This window comes from Falco rusticolus, chromosome 4 (assembly GCF_015220075.1).
Source record: "Falco rusticolus isolate bFalRus1 chromosome 4, bFalRus1.pri, whole genome shotgun sequence".
Classification (NCBI taxonomy): Eukaryota; Metazoa; Chordata; class Aves; order Falconiformes; family Falconidae; genus Falco; species Falco rusticolus.
This window is the reverse complement of record NC_051190.1, coordinates 37,400,277-37,416,480: the sequence shown is the minus strand read 5'-3', so window position 1 is coordinate 37,416,480 and position 16,204 is coordinate 37,400,277. Positions and strand designations below refer to the sequence as shown.

The window sequence follows — 16,204 nt, the reverse complement described above, 5'->3', positions numbered from 1 at the left end:
CGTGCACCAGGTGGCCTTGCCCTCACGCTATTGTCTTTTTTTCTTGCAGCCACTCCCACTCTCCTGGCTCCATGGCTGCCGTCCGCGAGTGGTCCTGCACCCGCTGCACCTTTCTGAACCCTGTCGGCCAGCGGCAGTGCTCCATATGCGAAGCCCCCCGCCAGAAGCCCGACCTCAACCACATCCTGCGGCTCAGCGTGGAGGAACAGAAATGGGCTTGTGCCCGCTGCACCTTCAGGAACTTTCTGGGCAAGGAAACCTGTGAGGTTTGTGGCTTCACCCCAGAGCCAGGGCCCAGCAGCTCCCCCTTGCCCGTCATCAACGGCATCTTGCCTAAGCCCACTGTGCTTGCGGAGCCCAAGGGCACGTCCAAGGAGGAGGCTGCCAAGGCAGAAAGCAGCAGTGAGGACTCGGAGGGGAAGAGCCCCGATGAAGCAGAGCTGGAGAGTGGCTGGGCTTGCCAGCGCTGCACACTGCACAACACGCCGATGGCCAATTCCTGCTCTGCTTGCGGCGGCCCACGCAAGCTCTCCCTGCCCAAGATCCCACCAGAGGCGCTGGTCGTCCCTGAAGTCATCACCCCTGCCGGATTTCACATGGCCCCCTCTACCCCACAGCCTTTAGTCTCCGCAGACATCTCTGATGGTGACACCGTGGCCACCCAGGGCCCAGTGGCTATGGAACAAGAGGCCCAGAAGCTACCAGCCTTCAGTCCCTTCTCCCCGGGGCTCCAAAACAACCCTGTGCCCCGAAGCCGCCGGGAGGTGCCCCCCCAGCTGCAGATGCCGGGCCCCGAAGCCTCCCAGCCTGCGGCTCAGAGTGCAGCAGGGCAGAAGGGCTCTCCGCAGGGTCAGGCCAGGGCTGCCCCGGCTGCCCGCTTCCAGGAGCTGCTGTCCAACAAGCGGCTGAGCGTGCTGGAGGAGGAGATGGAGGTCAGTCCATCCCACTGGAAGTGCAGCTCCTGCTCCCTGCTTAACTCGGCTGGGGCTGGCAAATGCGAGGCTTGCAGTGCCCAGAAAGGCAGTGACACCATCAATCTGGTGGGAGACTCGGTGAGATTTACCCCGTGCAGCCCCTCCAGCCCTGACTTCACCACCTGGTCCTGTTCCAAGTGCACCCTGAAGAACCCCACCCTGGCCCAGAAGTGCAAAGCCTGCGGCTCCTCCAAGCTGCACGGCTTCCAGGAGCATGGGACACAGGGCGAGCCGTCCCCTCGCTGCCCCGACTGCGGGGCTTGCGACAAGGGCGGCTGCTCCTCCTGTGGTGGCAGGGCCCCGTCCGCCCGCAAGGTCGCCCGCCTCTTCCCATCCCAGCTACCCACCAGCCAGGAGAGGCCAGGCCAGTGGGCTTGTCCTGCTTGCACCTTACTCAACGAGCTCAAGGCCAAGCACTGCGTTGCCTGCCATACCCCACAGCAGTACGTGGCCCAGCGCAAGGGCCTCAAGCCCCTGAAGAGACGGGAGAGCATGCACGTGGAGAAGAGGCGGCAGACAGATGAGGGAGAGGCCAAAGCCCTGTGGGAAAACATCGTGACCTTCTGCCGGGAGGTGAGTGCTTGCTGAACTGGGCTTGTTCCTGGCTTCACTTGGAGGGGGACCCCTTCCTGCCTCCCCCGTGGGTCTGGGGCGTTGCTTGGCACAGGCAGGCTGCCTTCTGTGTCTTAGGGCCCAGAGAAGATCTTCACATAACAGCGGGATGCTGGTTGTTAACACTGAAATTTAATATTTTAAATTGGTGCAAGATAGTCTCTGGGCTGAAGGCAACCCATACAGTTCACTCCTGGTCTGAAGTGAGGTAGCCCGAGTGTTAACTCTGAAACTGAGTGATCATTTAAATCAGTAAGAGAGAAAATCTGGCTTGAAGGGGACGTTCTTAGGTGGTCAATACAGCTCCTTCCCTGTCCAAGGGTCGGGAAGGCTGGGAAAGAGTGTGTCCAGGTTTGCTGGTGGCACTGCTGTCTGTGGGCAGCAGCTGCGACGTGCATGGGTGCGGGAAGTCTGGGGATGCAGCAGGCAGAGGCTCAAAGCACTGGCAGGGGTGCAGGCAGAGGAACTGCTGCCACTGCTAGCAACTGCAAGTGTTCAAGGCGAGCTTTTGGGTTTGGTGCTTGTGAATGCACAGCTGCAGCTGCAAATGGCTCACCCCTGGTCTGGGAAAGACAGCTGAGGTTTAGCTGTACCCTGGCTCCACGTGAGTGTCTCAGGAGTGCATGCTAGTGCCTTCCATTCCCACTGTGAAGTATCTGGCTCAATCTATCGGGTTTCAGTCTCAAACACCGCTCTGATGGCCACATTTTTTGCCCTGAGTGGCATAAGACGCTCCTGTGAACACTGCTCTTTCCCTGCTTTCCTTCTGGGGGAAGCCTCCAGCTCTTTGGGACCAGATGGAAAGGGAGTTGCAGTCCCATTTTGACATACAGAGAAGGCTTTCTCTGCCTGGTCTGAGGAGTGCATCCATGCCTGGGCCTCCGCTGCACAGACTGGGGACCACAGAGATGTTTGGTTTGGAAGAGAAGCTGTTGAGAATGATCCTGGTTTGGGGTTGTGGGTTGTTTTTTTTTCAATTGCTACATGTCCATCCTAACAGATGTGGGTGCCTTTATAGCAGACACACCCTGATTCTCCTTATCCCCCTCTTTAAAGCAAGTGAGTAGCTTTTCTTGTAGGCAGGGAGTATCTTATATCCAGTAGAATCAGGCCTGAAGGATGAATTGTGAGACAGCCAAGTTGAATTAGCAGCTTGCTGCTGCTGAGGAGGGGAGTCTGCCTTGCCTGATCCAGCACAGCTCTTGGTCAGAGCTTTGGCTGAGCCCATTCAGCTCGCTAAGCTGGCAGTAACGGGCTATTAGATCAGCGTGGGCCATCTCCTGAAAATCCCCCTAAACCTAAACCACTGCTATGTTCTGATAGTGTTTGTGGTAGGTCAAGGGCTCTGCAGGTCCGAGGGAAGGACTGGTTGCGGTGTGGGGCAGTGCTGCTCCCATACTCATGCTCTCTGCTCTCAGCGTGCCTGCAGCCTCCCACCCCTGCTCCTGGTTGGGCTGGCACGTAAGGCAGCCTCCAAGCTTTCCTTCTGTCCGTGGTGTTTCACAGGCTGTTTAGCCTTCCCCTGGAGGAGAGTGCCAGGCTGGCCAAGTTCCCCTCCGCCTGTTGTCCCCCCTGCTCCAAGTCGCGTGGAGCTGCCTGCCTTGCAGCGCTGCTCCTGCTGTGGGTGCTCCCTCTTCTGCTATTCCAGGGGGGCCTTTTCCAACACTCTCTGGTACGTGGCCCCTGCTTCTAGCTTTACCCTTTCTCTTCCGTCTGGGAGGAGAGCAGAGCTGACCTCTCCACTAGCTGCCTCTGCACCACACATCTGCTTCCCTGTCTCGTGCTGCCCCCACTCTTGCTTATCCCACTGTATCACGCTTACTTGCTCCTCTGATTAACCATCCTTCCCCCTTTCCCAGTAACAACACACATCGGTGTGTCCTGCAGAGCTAGAAGGACAGCCCCGGACTCTTGCTGTCTGTGCCATGCTCTGGCACCTCCGCCTGCGGAGCCTTTCTGTGTGCCAGGGGAGGCTCCATCTCTGTTTTCTGTTTTTGTCCATCCATCTCTGCTCTCCACTCGCTACTGGCAGCAAGGCCGTGCGGGGCAAGGCAGCAGCCTTCCTTGGCCTGTGAAGTCCCAGAGGGGTGGCAGCAGAGGTCATGTTTCTGGTCCAGAACGGTGTGAAGGGGGTTGTTGGCAGAGCAGGAGGAGTGAAGGAGATCCGATGCCCAGTTTGATCACCTTGCAGGAGAAATGAGCAGGGCTACTCATCTGGTACCATCTGTGAGCAGGCTTGTCGCTGCTTGGGCGTGAGAGGAGTTACCTGCTCCTCTCCCCTCTGCTCTGATGCTGCTCCTGCAGCTCTTGTGCCTCTCTTTCCCTCCGTCTCACAGGGATATTGGTAGTGAAAACTTCTCTAAAGCATTTACAAGTATGTGAAGGGAGACATCATGATATAAAGGTAATTAGCTTGTTAGGCAGGCTTTCCTGATGCTGCTAGGGCACTGCACTGCTGCAGCTCTCGCATTGCCTCCGTCACGATGCTGGTGAGCTCTGTGGGCTCATGTCCAGGCTCCTGCAGCCCTGTTGCATGCTGTCCTGGCCCTGATGAGACCCTGGCCGTGGTACTGGGGAGGCTGAAGGCTTCTTCCACCTCTGCTGCTTGGAAAAGTACCGCAGTGACTCCACAGGGGACAGAAAGCTTGCGATGCCCACAGGCTGTGACTCCAGGACTGCTGCCTTGCACAGTGGGCTCCTGAGGAGCCCCGGCTGCACCCTGAGAGGTGAGTGTGCGAGGCCAGAGTGTGGCAAGATGAGATGGGTGGCTGCTTGTCAGCTGCACAGGGTAGAGGCTTCCTTTGAGAAAGCCAGCAAGCCCTGGGACGTGTCCTTTTTGGCCCACATCAGTGTTTGAACAGTGAAATCTATTAGCTGAAAAACACCTTTCTGCAAAAGAGGAGCTGCAAGTGCTAATTGAGGCACCACGTATAAAGCGTTCGTGTAGGATTGCAACAAAAGAGGAAGGACAACTACTAGTTTGGTGTGCATAAAAGCTAATTTAAATGAGAGCCGGCTTTTGCTGAAATAATTTAATTAACAACAATAAAGAAATCCTGGTTCTTATTTCACCCTGTGTTAAGCTGTCTGAAAAAGCCGCTGTTCCCCACTTGGTGAAGTTCTGTGCTTCCGTCCTGCCTCTGTGGCTAGTGCCTGAGGGATTATCTGCCCTTCAGTCCATCCTATTTTATTTAATACGCAACAGCTATTGCAGGTGGGTTCGGACATGGGACACCCTCCTTCCGGAATTGCTTGCCTGTTTGTGGTCTGGCTGAATCCAATTGCGAAAGCTGCCCCTAACATCCACCTTGGGGGTGGCACAGGACTGCCAAGCCCAGCACCTCCCCTCTGGGGCTGGGGCAGCTCAGCCCTTAGCACAGGGCTCAGGCTGAGAACGGTTTGCTTGCCAAGTGGCTCCTCGCAGGCTTGCTGTTTGTGTGCTTTGCCACTTTTAGAGTCAGCCAAGGTCCCCCACGGTCCAGCTTTTAGCACCAGCACAAAGCGAGAGACAGTCGCTGCCCAGGGAGGTTCCTGTGAAATAAGGAAAGGCAAATTGGAGTCACAGCCCAGAGCCTGGGGGCCGGAGAGGAGAGCTGACTCGTGGTGGGGCTGAACACTGGGCTCGATGTGTAAAATGCGTCTATGCCATTGCCAGCAGACACCCGGCCCCGGGCATGCTCCCCTGCCCGGCATCCGAAGGGGCTGCCCGGGCCAGGCAGGAGGGCTGGGGGCTGTGCTCACTCCTGGGGGTGCAGTGGGAAGCTTTCCAGGCCAGCCCCCTGTCCCAGGAGGCCCCGGGGAGCTGTGCGCCGCACAGCTGCGCACTGATGCTCTCCTTGCCTTTTGCTCTCGCAGAACAAAGTCAATTTTGTAGATGACAGTTTCCACCCTGGGCCTAAGTCTGTGGGATTCCCAGAAGGTGACAGCGTGCAGCAGAGGGTGAAACAGTGGCTGCGACCCCATGAAATCAACTGTAGCATCTTCAAGGACCGATCAGTGAAGTGGTCGGTGTTTCGGACACCCAGGCCCTCGGATATCCTGCAGGGACTGCTGGGGAACTGCTGGTAAGGGGAAGTGAGCCGGGCTGATACCCTCCTGCCCCTTCCTCCTTGCCCCCCCCTTCATCCAGCTCCAGATCAGACCCCTCAGCCCTACTCACACCCATTTATAACCCCCAGGCGTGTACCCCATCCTCTGCCTCACCCCTTACCAAGTGGCTGCAGACCGCAGTCCCCGGCGCTGCGTGGCTGGGCAGCTGCATGCTGCCTGCCTGTGCACCGCTGAGACCGTCCCACGTCCCGTCCCACCGGCAGGTTCCTGAGCGCCCTGGCCGTGCTGGCTGAGCGGCCGGAGCTGGTGGAGAGGGTGATGATCACAAGGACGTTGTGCCCCGAGGGTGCCTACCAGGTGCGGCTGTGCAAGGATGGCACATGGACCACGGTGCTGGTGGATGACATGCTGCCGTGCGATGAGTGCGGATACCTTCTCTTCTCGCAGGTGAGCAGCCCTGGGGGGAAAAGGGGTGCTGGGAGGGGGTGGGCAGTGCTCCAGGGGCAGGAGGAGGCTTGTGAGAGGACTGATGGAGGAGGTGGAAAAGAAATACTGCTGTGGCTCAAGTGAGGCCCCTACTCGGTGCTGCATGGGGAATTTGCAGCTCGCGACCCTGCTTTTTGCTGCATCCTCAAGTCAGCTGAATTCTTTGAGACCATAATATAAATCTGTTTAGGCCCCTTTTGGCATTTTCCAGGCTGCAATGGAGAAGTTGCAGTTGCTTTTCCCTTGCTCCTCCCTGTAGCACAGCCACTTCACTTGTGGGGGAAACCATCCTTACTCTTCACAGCAAAAGGAAAATATTTTAACCCGTGTGTTTTGCACGGTAAGGGGCTGAGGGAAAGCTGTTTCTTCCCTCTGCGGGGAGGTCTGGCAGCTTGGCTTTGCCACCGAGGGACCGTGGAGAGGGAGGGGATCGCTCGACAAATCAGCCTGTTTCCAGCCGGTGCCCGGTTGCTTTGAGCACACTCAGTGGGATCTGTAGGATTAACGAGCTCCCTCAGCCACTTCAGGACATCCCTGCGCATTATGTCCTGCCCTGCCTGCCAGGCCCAGGGATGCTTGCTGGGATCATGGCCATGAAGGAGACTGAGAATGTCTTTATTGAAACTCAGGCGGCAAAAACTGCCAAACAAAACAAAGTGCCGCTGTCAAGAGGAGGCAGGGACCCAGGACTGTTGGGTTGGACTTTATTCTGCAAATCCCTGTTTTAAAATACACACAGCCCGAGGCGGCATCATGTGTAGGTGTCGGGACAGGGCTTCAGCTGGGGAAATGAGGCCTGAAGAGAATTCTGTATTTGGGGAACCTTAATGTTGGCACAGCTTGAGCAGACTCGGTAGCCCGTGCCCTCTGCAGCATGGATATGGCCCAGTCCTGGGCCAACTGCTAATTGCACTGGAGCTAATGGGCCTTGTGAGGCAGTGGTCCTGGCACGGCTGGCAGCTCTGGCTCCTGAGCCTTTACCCCAGCCCTGGGCAGAGTGGCAGGGTCTTCACGCCGTGCAGGCTCAGGCACAGCGCTGCCAAGCCTGGGCTGCCTGGCCACTGTCATAGCGGAGCGGGTGATCCCACCAGGGACACTGAGTGGGGCACAGTGATTGCCAGTGCTGCTGGAAGCCGGTCCTGTTAAGGAGAAACTTTGGAGAGGGGAAGAAGAAGGAGTCTATGTCTACATTTTGCCTTTCAGTAGACAGAGAGGGTCCAGATGCGTGCATTTATTTTCAGTATAAGATTTGCCCGTCTTGGTTTTTTCTTATCCATCCATCTTTCCTCTCGTACACATTTCAAGTTTGGTTTTTTTAAGATTGAAGGCTGTCGCGTGGGCTGGGCTTGCCTTACCTTTGTTTCCAGGGTCATCTGAATCATGATGACATTTTTCCGCTGAGTGTTTAGCTGTGTGAGATAGATGAGGGAGAGAGCAGAGAGTTTTCCAAAGGAAGGAAAATCAGGCTCTTATCTGAGCTCTGTGGCTGCATCTCAGGCAAAAATAAACAAAATGGATTTGTGGGCTCAAAAACCGGTGGAAAGCACTTGTAAGCTTTCTTTATCCATCAGAAAGAAATCTTCATGCCCTCCTTTCCTCTCCCAGCTCTTGGCTGCCACCTGTGAGTCGCACACAGTCACAGCGTACCAGTGCTTTTCCCTTGCTGCCCTCCAAGCACTGGGTACCGAACCCGACTTGCTGGGGACACAGAAGCCAGCAAATGTCTCCTTGTCTTCAGTCCTCATACATCTTCCTCTTTGCGTCCTCGCTGCAGGCAGGGGCTGGAGCGGAGGCATCTCCCCCCAGCCTCAACATACCCAGGACGAGAGGTAAAGCACAGCTGGTGACTGCACCTGTGGCACGCTCAGGACCTGCAACAATGACTTGGACAGAGTGGTAAAGGCTGTGCCTTGAGCCCACGTTGCCGTGGCTGATGGAGGCTTTGCAAACCTCGGGGTGCATTAGTGCAGCTTCTGCATTTCTTTCTGAATCCGTAATCAGCTTAGTGATGCCAAGAGCAATAGTCTGGCACCAGAGCAAAGTGACTCCAGGGAGAGTTTTCCCCCTGCAAAACTTGCATCTTGGAATTACGTCTTGCCACTGTCCCTGTGCTGGAGTAGAGGACTTTGCCAGTCTGCCAGGGAGTTTGTGGAGCTTGTCCTTGAAACTGTGTTTCTGTTCCGTGGATGAAATCTAGTCAGTCCCCTGGCTGTGTGTGCTCTAGGCAGCCTCCTTCGCCAAAGGTGTGTTGGCTTTGGTTTGCAACAGTGTGTGGGTGAAAGGCAGCTGTTCCAGATGTGCTCAATATCCTCTTCCATTGTTAAACCTTTTCAAGTCCAGGTTGAAGCAGGAGTAAGAGACTGTTAGCTTGCAAGGTGGACACCCACCCCTGCCAGCCTGACTGCCGGGGCACCCCAGGGTGCAGCTCTGTCAGCACCAGGGCCTCTTGGACATTCACTCCAGGATGTTTTTCCAAGGGGAATTAAACGGTGCAAACAAAACACCGAGCAGGTGGCGAACAGGCTCACCCTTGTCCCCATCCGGACTAGCTCCTGATGACTTGGCCTTGCTGCTCCTGCCTCTGCGTCTCCCATCACAGCAGAAGGGCTGGCAGGCGTGGGTGAGAGGGGCTTTGCATTGTCCACACATGCTGCCTTTGCTTTCCCATCTCATGATGCGTTTTTTCCTCTTTCTGCAGGCCCAGAGGAAGCAGTTGTGGGTCGCCCTCATTGAGAAGGCCCTGGCCAAGCTGCATGGTTCGTACTTTGCCCTCCAGGCGGGGCGTGCTATTGAAGGCCTGGCTACACTAACGGGTGCCCCCTGCGAGAGCCTGATGCTGCAGGTCAGCTCCACTAACCCTCGCGAGGAGCCCATTGACACTGACCTCATCTGGGCCAAAATGCTGAGTTCTAAGGAGGCTGGGTAAGACGAGGCAGGAGGGTGCCGCGGCAGGAGCATGGACACTTGGAGAGGGGGGTGAGGGGGGCCCACTCTTGTTTGTAGAGGCTCTGAGGAGAGGGGCTAGTGCATTACCTAGCGGGGAGTTCACCACCCATGGTACTCGTCTGGAGCATTGGTGGAGCTCCCCCTCTAAGCTCTGAGAAACTATTTCTCCTTTATTTCGTTTTCACGTGAGATTAAAATCCTGGTGAACTTACCTGTGCATGTTTACTGCTGACTGGCAGGAGTTTTGAAGTGGCCGGCGTTGAGCCTGCTTGCTTTGCTTTTGATTTTTTGTATTAAGTACCTGACCCTGCACGTCTTTCCCACCCATATGTGGCATCTTTGCTGGCCATAGCTGGGCATGACTATAGGCAGTCTATAGGCAACAAAATGAAAGCAAAGACCTCTTGTTCATCGCTGTGGCAGGAGGAGCAGGAGCACAGTTAGGTTGGCTGAAGGCAGGGTTGCCCCTGCCAGCCTACAGTACAGGACCACATGGGAGGCTGATGGGTCCCATCCCATGGTGTGCCCCCAGGGCTGGCTGGTGCAGACCTCCCACCCCGAATAGCCTGTCCTCAGCCCCACGGAACGGGCCACCTGCCCGTGAAGGTACCGCTCACCTTTCTGTGTGGCTGAGCCCTGCCAGCCGTCAGAGACAGGCAGGATCCCAGGGCCTGGCGGAGAACGGGTGAGGTCTGGGTAAAGCTCTGCTGTGCGCGGAAGGAGCTTTCAGCCCTGCAGGTGAAGGCACTGCTCAGAGAAGCTTGCCACGGAGCCGGGGCTCAAGCATGCATGTGAGCGGGTGGAGGGAGCTCGCTGCTGCCCAGAGCTCTGGCCAGTGGTGCTGGGGCACTGCACTGGGGAGGTTTACAGTGTGGTTGCAGAGAGGGAATATCCAGGAACCTCCTGGAGGGAGCCTGTCCCGTGCCTCGAGCAGCAGGGTTGAGCTTCCCCCCTGTATCAGGCCCGGCAGGACACTGAAGGTTTTACTGTCCCCTGTGCAGGTTCCTCATGGGTGCGTCCTGTGGAGGAGGCAACATGAAGGTGGACGATGTGGCCTACGAGAGTATGGGTCTCCGTCCACGGCACGCCTACTCCATCCTGGATGTGCGGGACGTCCAAGGCTTCAGGTGAGTTCGGGGTGGAGGCTGGTGTGGTACAGCTGATGTTCCTGCCAACAGCCCCAGCAGAAACCTGGGGGGTGGGTAATTGGGTACCTGCTACACAAAACCTCAGGGGCTCTTCGGCATCCCATCATGGCCAGCAAGGGCTGTTTCTCCGTCCCAAGGTGTCACATAAACGCTGTTGTCATGTGAGCTGTCCAGAGCGCCCTGTGGTGCGGAATGGTTCACCTGGTCTCACAAGATGCAGAGGACTGAGTTGAGCTCTTCCCACTCAATGAGGCAGTCAGGGCATCCTTCTCACTTTTGGAGGGTGGGGGCACAGAAGCGGGTGCTGCCTCCGACAGCCTGCCCGCTGTACAAAGCCCCGTTTTCAGCCGTGTCATGCTCGGCAGCCTCTCCCCGGCTGAGCCTCATCCCCGCAGCACCTAGCCGGAGGCCCTCTCGGCATGGAAGGGCAAAGGGAGCTGCAGCAGGTCCGGAGCTGCCAGACAAGAGCATCTGGGTCCATGGGGGGGATGGCAAGTTACATGGAGGATGCTCTGAGGGCTTTGAAAGGCAGGGGCAGAAGTAGCGTGATGCTCTCTGCCGGGGGCTGGCTGGGTCTGCAGACCTGGGAGAGTATCTCGAGGTGATCTTCCTTGCACTCTCCATCCTCCTGGGATTCTGACACTGTTTCTCCCCTTGTGCCAGGTTACTGCGGCTCCGAAACCCCTGGGGCCGCTTTTCCTGGAACGGCAGCTGGTCTGACGAGTGGCCGCACTGGCCGGCTCCCTTGCGTCATGACCTAATGCCCCATGGCAGCAGCGAGGGCGTCTTCTGGATGGAGTACAGCGATTTCATTAAGTACGGTAGCACCCAGAAGGCAGAGGCTATGGGGCAGGGAGCCAGACAGGGGACAGAAAATGGGACGTGGGGGTCAGGATGGGGTAGGCAGGACTGGGCCTCCCCAGGGGGGTGCAGGTGACCTGCAGGTGCCTGCTGCTCCTGACTGCGTGAGCTGCAGCATGCTGGGGTGTGGGGGCAGAGCAGTGTACCTGCGGAGGAGCCTGCCGGGGCTGAGCCCAGCTTCCCCACAGGTATTTTGACTCCGTGGATATCTGCAAACTCCATTCAGACTGGCACGAGGTGCGTGTGCAGGGCATGTTCCCCAACAAGGCCAACGGGCCGGTGACGGTGACATCGCTGACGGTGTTGGAGCGTGCTGCCCTGGAGTTTGCGCTCTTCCAGGAGGGCAGCAGGTGAGCTGGGCAGTGCTTGGGCTGCAAGCTGTGACCTGGACCCAGGAGAAATCCCAAACCCATTGCCCTCTTGCCCCGTGCCATCCCGACGGGTTGCAGAGCTGAGGGATGGGCCCCCATCACCATTTCTCCAGTTCTCAGGGGCTGCTCAAGTTTCAGCCAAACCCAGTCCCTGATCGCAGGCTGGCTCCTGGGGCTGGATGCTTGGGGCAGCGGGAGGACTCATCCCCTGGATCTGCCGCGGCCTCCACGTGCTCTGCGGGGCAGCGCTCGGGTGACGCGTGACCCTTCTCCCCCTCCCGGCACAGGCGGTCAGACACGGTGGACAGCCACTTGCTGGATCTGTGCATCATGGTTTTCCGGGCCACCTTCACCAGCGGGAACAAGCTGAGCCTGGGCCGGCTGATGGCTCACAGCAAACGAGCTGTCAAGAAGTTCGTCAACTGCGACGTCATGCTGGAGCCGGGCGAGTACGCCGTCGTGTGCTGTGCCTTCAACCACTGGAGCGCTGCCCTGGCAGGCCCCGCTGCCGCCCAGGGTAAGGGGCTGGGCCACCCTCCCCACTGCGGTGCTGGCGGAGACCGTGGGGGAGGCAGAGGTGGCAGAGCCCGTGATCTGCACCGTGGGGACCTTCCTCGGGGTGGAGGTTGCCTGCATGAGCTGCAGCCCAGCAGCACCCTGCTCCAGGGACTGTGGGGGTGGTAGGAAGTCTCACTGGTCCTCCTCATGTGTCTCCGCAGCATCCAGTCCCACCAGCAGCCGACCAGCCACTGACTATTCCAGCTATATCCTGGCCATCTACAGCTCCCGCCTGGTGATGGTGGAGCAGGTGGAGGCGCAGCCCACCACGCTGGCGGACGCCATCATCCTGCTGACCGAGAACAAGGGCGAGCGCCATGAGGTGGGTGCAGATGGCGCAGGGCAGGGGCTGGCCTCCCGGTCGCTGCCATGGGGAGGGGATGATGCTGCCGGCAGGAGCCTGGACCCTGTCTCTGCTGTGTCCTGAGTCGGGCGGGACTGTGCCAGCTCTGGCTGCCACCTCATCCCCTCCTACCCCATGGATGCCCACCCTCTTTGCTCCCTGGGGGAGCGTGGGGTACCCCGGCGGATGGGCGGCCCTTGGCTGGAGGTGGGGGATGCTGGTCCGGGGGCTGAGATTCGGGGGCAGAGGTGCCCAGAGGCTTCACACCCCTGACCCTGCTGTTTGCTCCAGGGCCGAGAGGGGATGACATGCTACTACTTGACGCACGGCTGGGCAGGGCTCATTGTGGTGGTGGAGAACCGGCACCCCAAGTCCTACCTGCATGTCCAGTGCGACTGCACCGACAGCTTCAACGTCGTCTCCACGCGCGGCAGCCTCAAAACGCAGGACAGCGTCCCCCCCCCTGCACAGGTCCGGGGTAGGCAGGGGTGGGTCACTGGGGGGCTGCCCAGCCAGGGCAGGCAGGAGGCCTGGAGCAAGGCAGGGCCTGGGGTTGGCAGGGAGGGGTGGGCAGAGGGTGGGTGACAGGGAGGGGTGGCATCGCAGGGGCAGAGGCAGCTGCCTGGCCCTGAGCCCGTCGCTCTCTTCACAGGCAGGTGTTGGTGATCCTTTCCCAACTGGAGGGTAACGCCGGCTTCTCCATCACCCACCGTCTGGCGCACCGCAAAGCCACCCAGGCCTTCCTCAATGACTGGATGTCAACAAAGGGCACCCATAACCCGCTGCTCACGCCTGAGGTCGCCGGGCTCCACGGCCCACGGCCCCTATGACGAAGCGCCTCCCCCTCCCCGCTCTTCTCCCCCCTTATTTTCACCGAGCCTCTGGCCTGGGGTCGCCCCCCGAGCTGTCAGCGCTGAGCCGTGGGGCAGAACCAGAGCGTGACACCCAGCACTTTGCCCCACGCCGTGGGGCCGGGGCGAGCTCTCAGGGCCAGGACCAGCTCTGCCTGCTGCCCCCCGCCCTGGCACTGCCGTCCCCCCATGCACTTTATGAGGAGCGGCTGGGGGCACGGGGCCATCTCAGGATCCCACCTGCCCTGTACCTGCGCTGGGGCCCGGTGCCCTTGCCCTGCCCTGGCATGCAGCGGGGGGGCTGCGGGAGAGGGGGGGGGCTGGAGGTTGCTGTCAAGGCCCTTCCTCGGCACCACGCTCAGGACTCTGCCCCCTCCCGCAGCGCCAGGGCCCTGGCGCTGCGAAAAAAAGAATATACCTCTGATGTCTGTCCGTCTGTGTGACCCTCCGTCTGTCCCTGGGCCCTTCCTGCTGTCTTGTTCCCCCCTTTGTCCGCTGCCGGGACCGACGTCCCACAGCTGGGCCAGGGGGTGCTGGGGTCACCCCGCCGTGGTGCCACCTGTCCTGGCTGCTCATGGTGGGGGTCTAGCATGGTGCCTGGACCACCCCCATCCACCTCACTGGTGCCGGGGCTGGGGAGGAGGGGGTGCTGGGCTGTTTTAGAAAGCTGCTGCTGAGGGGTTTTCACCGCACCTGGGAATGAAACCAGAGGTGCCCAGCGCCGCCACCGCAGGCTGGGGAGCGAGGCCATGGGGTGATGCTCGGGAGGGCTGTGGCAGCAGGGAACCCCCTCAACTCGTCACACAAGTGTTACTATGCAAAGGCAGGCGGTGGAAGCAGTGCCTGGAGAGAAGCCATGGGTCCTGAGCTGGGCTCAGCCCCCGCTGTGGGGGCCGCTCCCCTCCCCATGCCCTGCGGAGGCGAGGGGTGAAGGGCAGCAGGTACAGACGTGGGCTTTGGGGAGCAGTGTCTGTGTTTTTTCATGGCTTTACTGTGTTGCCATGTGCCGGGGAGGGGTGGGGGGGTGTATGATTTCGTTGTGGGGGACCACAGAGCCCCATCCTCCATGAGCCGAGTCCTGCGGAAGGTAGTGAGCATGAGGCGAAGGCTTGTGAGGGCCCCGGGGTGCCGCTGGCCCCGGCAGGTGCTGGGGGCTGACCCCCACCGTTTCAGGGCATTGTGGCTCTCTGGCTTGGTGTGTGTGTGGGGGTGTTTCAGGGGTCCCCCGGTGTCACCCTCTCCTTCCTAAGCTGTGGGACCTGCAGCTCTGGGGGAGCAGTGGGACATGCTGGGCCCTGTTCTGGTTGGGACTGTGCCAGCGGGCAGCCTGTGCCCCGATCCCTGCTGTGGGGCTGGGCAGGGGGATGTGTGGGCTGGGGGCTTTGGCCTGCATGGCCCTCTGTGTGTCCCAGGGGGGTGGGCTGCCCTGGCACCTTGCCAGCCCCCCTGGCCGGGGCTGCTGAGCCAAGCTCTGTCCTTGTTTTTGTTGTTCTGTTTTCTCTCTTCCCTGCTCCTTCCTCCTTTTTTCTTCCTTACTTCCCCCCCCCCCACTTTCTGTCTTTCTGAGCTGTGAATATTTTTAACCCTGTAAATACTGGCCAGCTCTTAAGAAACATAGGATATTTTATCAATTGTAAATCAGATCAGTAATCCCTGTATGATATGAATTATCCATGGGTGGTTTTCAAACTCAGGTTCTGACGGACCAAATAAAGTTTTGTTTTTTACTGAAGCTGCCTGGTTTCGCCGTGCTGGGCTGCGGGACAGCGGGGAAGCAGGGGCGGCTGCTGCCGGGCTCTGGGCTTTGGGGGTCCAAGCCAAGAGCGCTGAAGGTGTTTCTGCGGAGCGGTGGCACCCGCCGGCGCCCCGAAAACGGCAGGAGGGTGAGCTGAGGCTTCGCGAGCCTTTAGCCGCGGTTCGGGGCGCGGGGGAGCGGCAGGGGGCGAGAAGGACGCGAAATGCGGCGAGTCCCGCAGACCGGGCGGCAGCCGCCCCGTCCCGGGGCCGAGCAGGGCTGCGCTGCAGCCGGGAGAGGGCAGCCGCTGCGCGCCCATAGCGCGGCCACTGCGCGACACCTGCGCGGCCACTGCGCGGCCCCGGCCCCCGGGCGCGCCGCAACCGGGGCCGCTGTGGGGCTCCCACCCCGGGCTGAGCATCGGCCGCGCGTAGGGCCCCTCCTGCCTCAGTTTCCCCACCTGCGGGCTGCGGGCTCTGACGGGGCCGGGACCATGCCCGCCGCATCACCCGCACCGTGCCCAGGCTGGGGATGAAGGAGCAGCTCCACCATCCTCCCCATCACCCAGGGCAGCACCCGTCCTGCCCCCCCCGTGGGGCCGGCGGCGAGGCAGGCTGGCGCTGCGGAGCTTTCCGGCTGAGCGGAGGCGGCCGGCTGCCAGCCCGCTCTCGCCCGCGGTGGGCACCTTGAGACCAGCACGGGGAGACAGAAGGAGAGGATTTCGGTTTTTCTTACAGCAACTTGTAATAGATTTTTTCGGGCGAAACATCTTTGCATTCAGGAGGCCCTGTCACAAGCCATCAGCCTCAGCCGGGGAGAAACAGATGGAGAGTTAATTTTGGCGGGGAGGGCACCGCAGCCTCCCTCCTTTCCCTCGGCCTCCTCCAGCCCTGCTGGCAGAGCCGGCTTTAACCCGCGCAGCCCCTCGCCCCTGCCCCCTGCCCGCTCCCTCCCGGGGTGCCGGCTGGGCTGTGTGGCTAAACCTGCTGCCGACCACCACTAAACGTGAGCGGGGTCCCCCCACCTGGCTCTGTGCTGCTCCAAGCCAAGGACACGCTCAGACATCTCAGCCCAGTGACCCGGCAGTGGCCCTTGCCGCAATGGTGGCCACACGGCCAGCCCAGCTGGGCAACCGCTCCACTTTCCCCACGGGTCATAGTTCCCTGGGGCCATGTCCTGGTGGGCCCCATGCCAGCCAGCATGCTGGGGTCAAATCCTGCCCCGCTGGGGGCTCAGGCACCATGCACCAGCTGGGCCGGGGTGTGGAAG

General features: G+C 59.9%; 1 protein-coding gene across 19 annotated transcripts in view; it reads left to right on the top strand.

Moving 5' to 3' along the window:
- Positions 1 to 14,932, top strand: part of CAPN15 (calpain 15) — a 60,736-nt gene extending 45,804 nt beyond the window's left edge. For 17 of the 19 annotated variants that reach the window (XM_037383897.1, XM_037383903.1, XM_037383908.1 and 14 more), the window contains 11 exons: positions 50 to 1,547; positions 5,442 to 5,650; positions 5,900 to 6,083; positions 8,821 to 9,044; positions 10,070 to 10,195; positions 10,880 to 11,032; positions 11,266 to 11,427; positions 11,736 to 11,965; positions 12,168 to 12,328; positions 12,641 to 12,820; positions 13,006 to 14,932. In XM_037383897.1, coding sequence (XP_037239794.1) covers positions 50 to 1,547; positions 5,442 to 5,650; positions 5,900 to 6,083; positions 8,821 to 9,044; positions 10,070 to 10,195; positions 10,880 to 11,032; positions 11,266 to 11,427; positions 11,736 to 11,965; positions 12,168 to 12,328; positions 12,641 to 12,820; positions 13,006 to 13,179 — 3,301 coding nt within the window. In that variant the 3' untranslated portion in view covers positions 13,180 to 14,932. Of the gene's footprint in view, positions 1 to 49; positions 1,548 to 5,441; positions 5,651 to 5,899; positions 6,084 to 8,820; positions 9,045 to 10,069; positions 10,196 to 10,879; positions 11,033 to 11,265; positions 11,428 to 11,735; positions 11,966 to 12,167; positions 12,329 to 12,640; positions 12,828 to 13,001 lie in introns of all 19 variants that reach the window. The other 2 variants (XM_037383906.1, XM_037383907.1) reach the window with 2 other exon arrangements.
- The last annotated feature ends 1,272 nt before the right edge of the window (positions 14,933 to 16,204 follow it).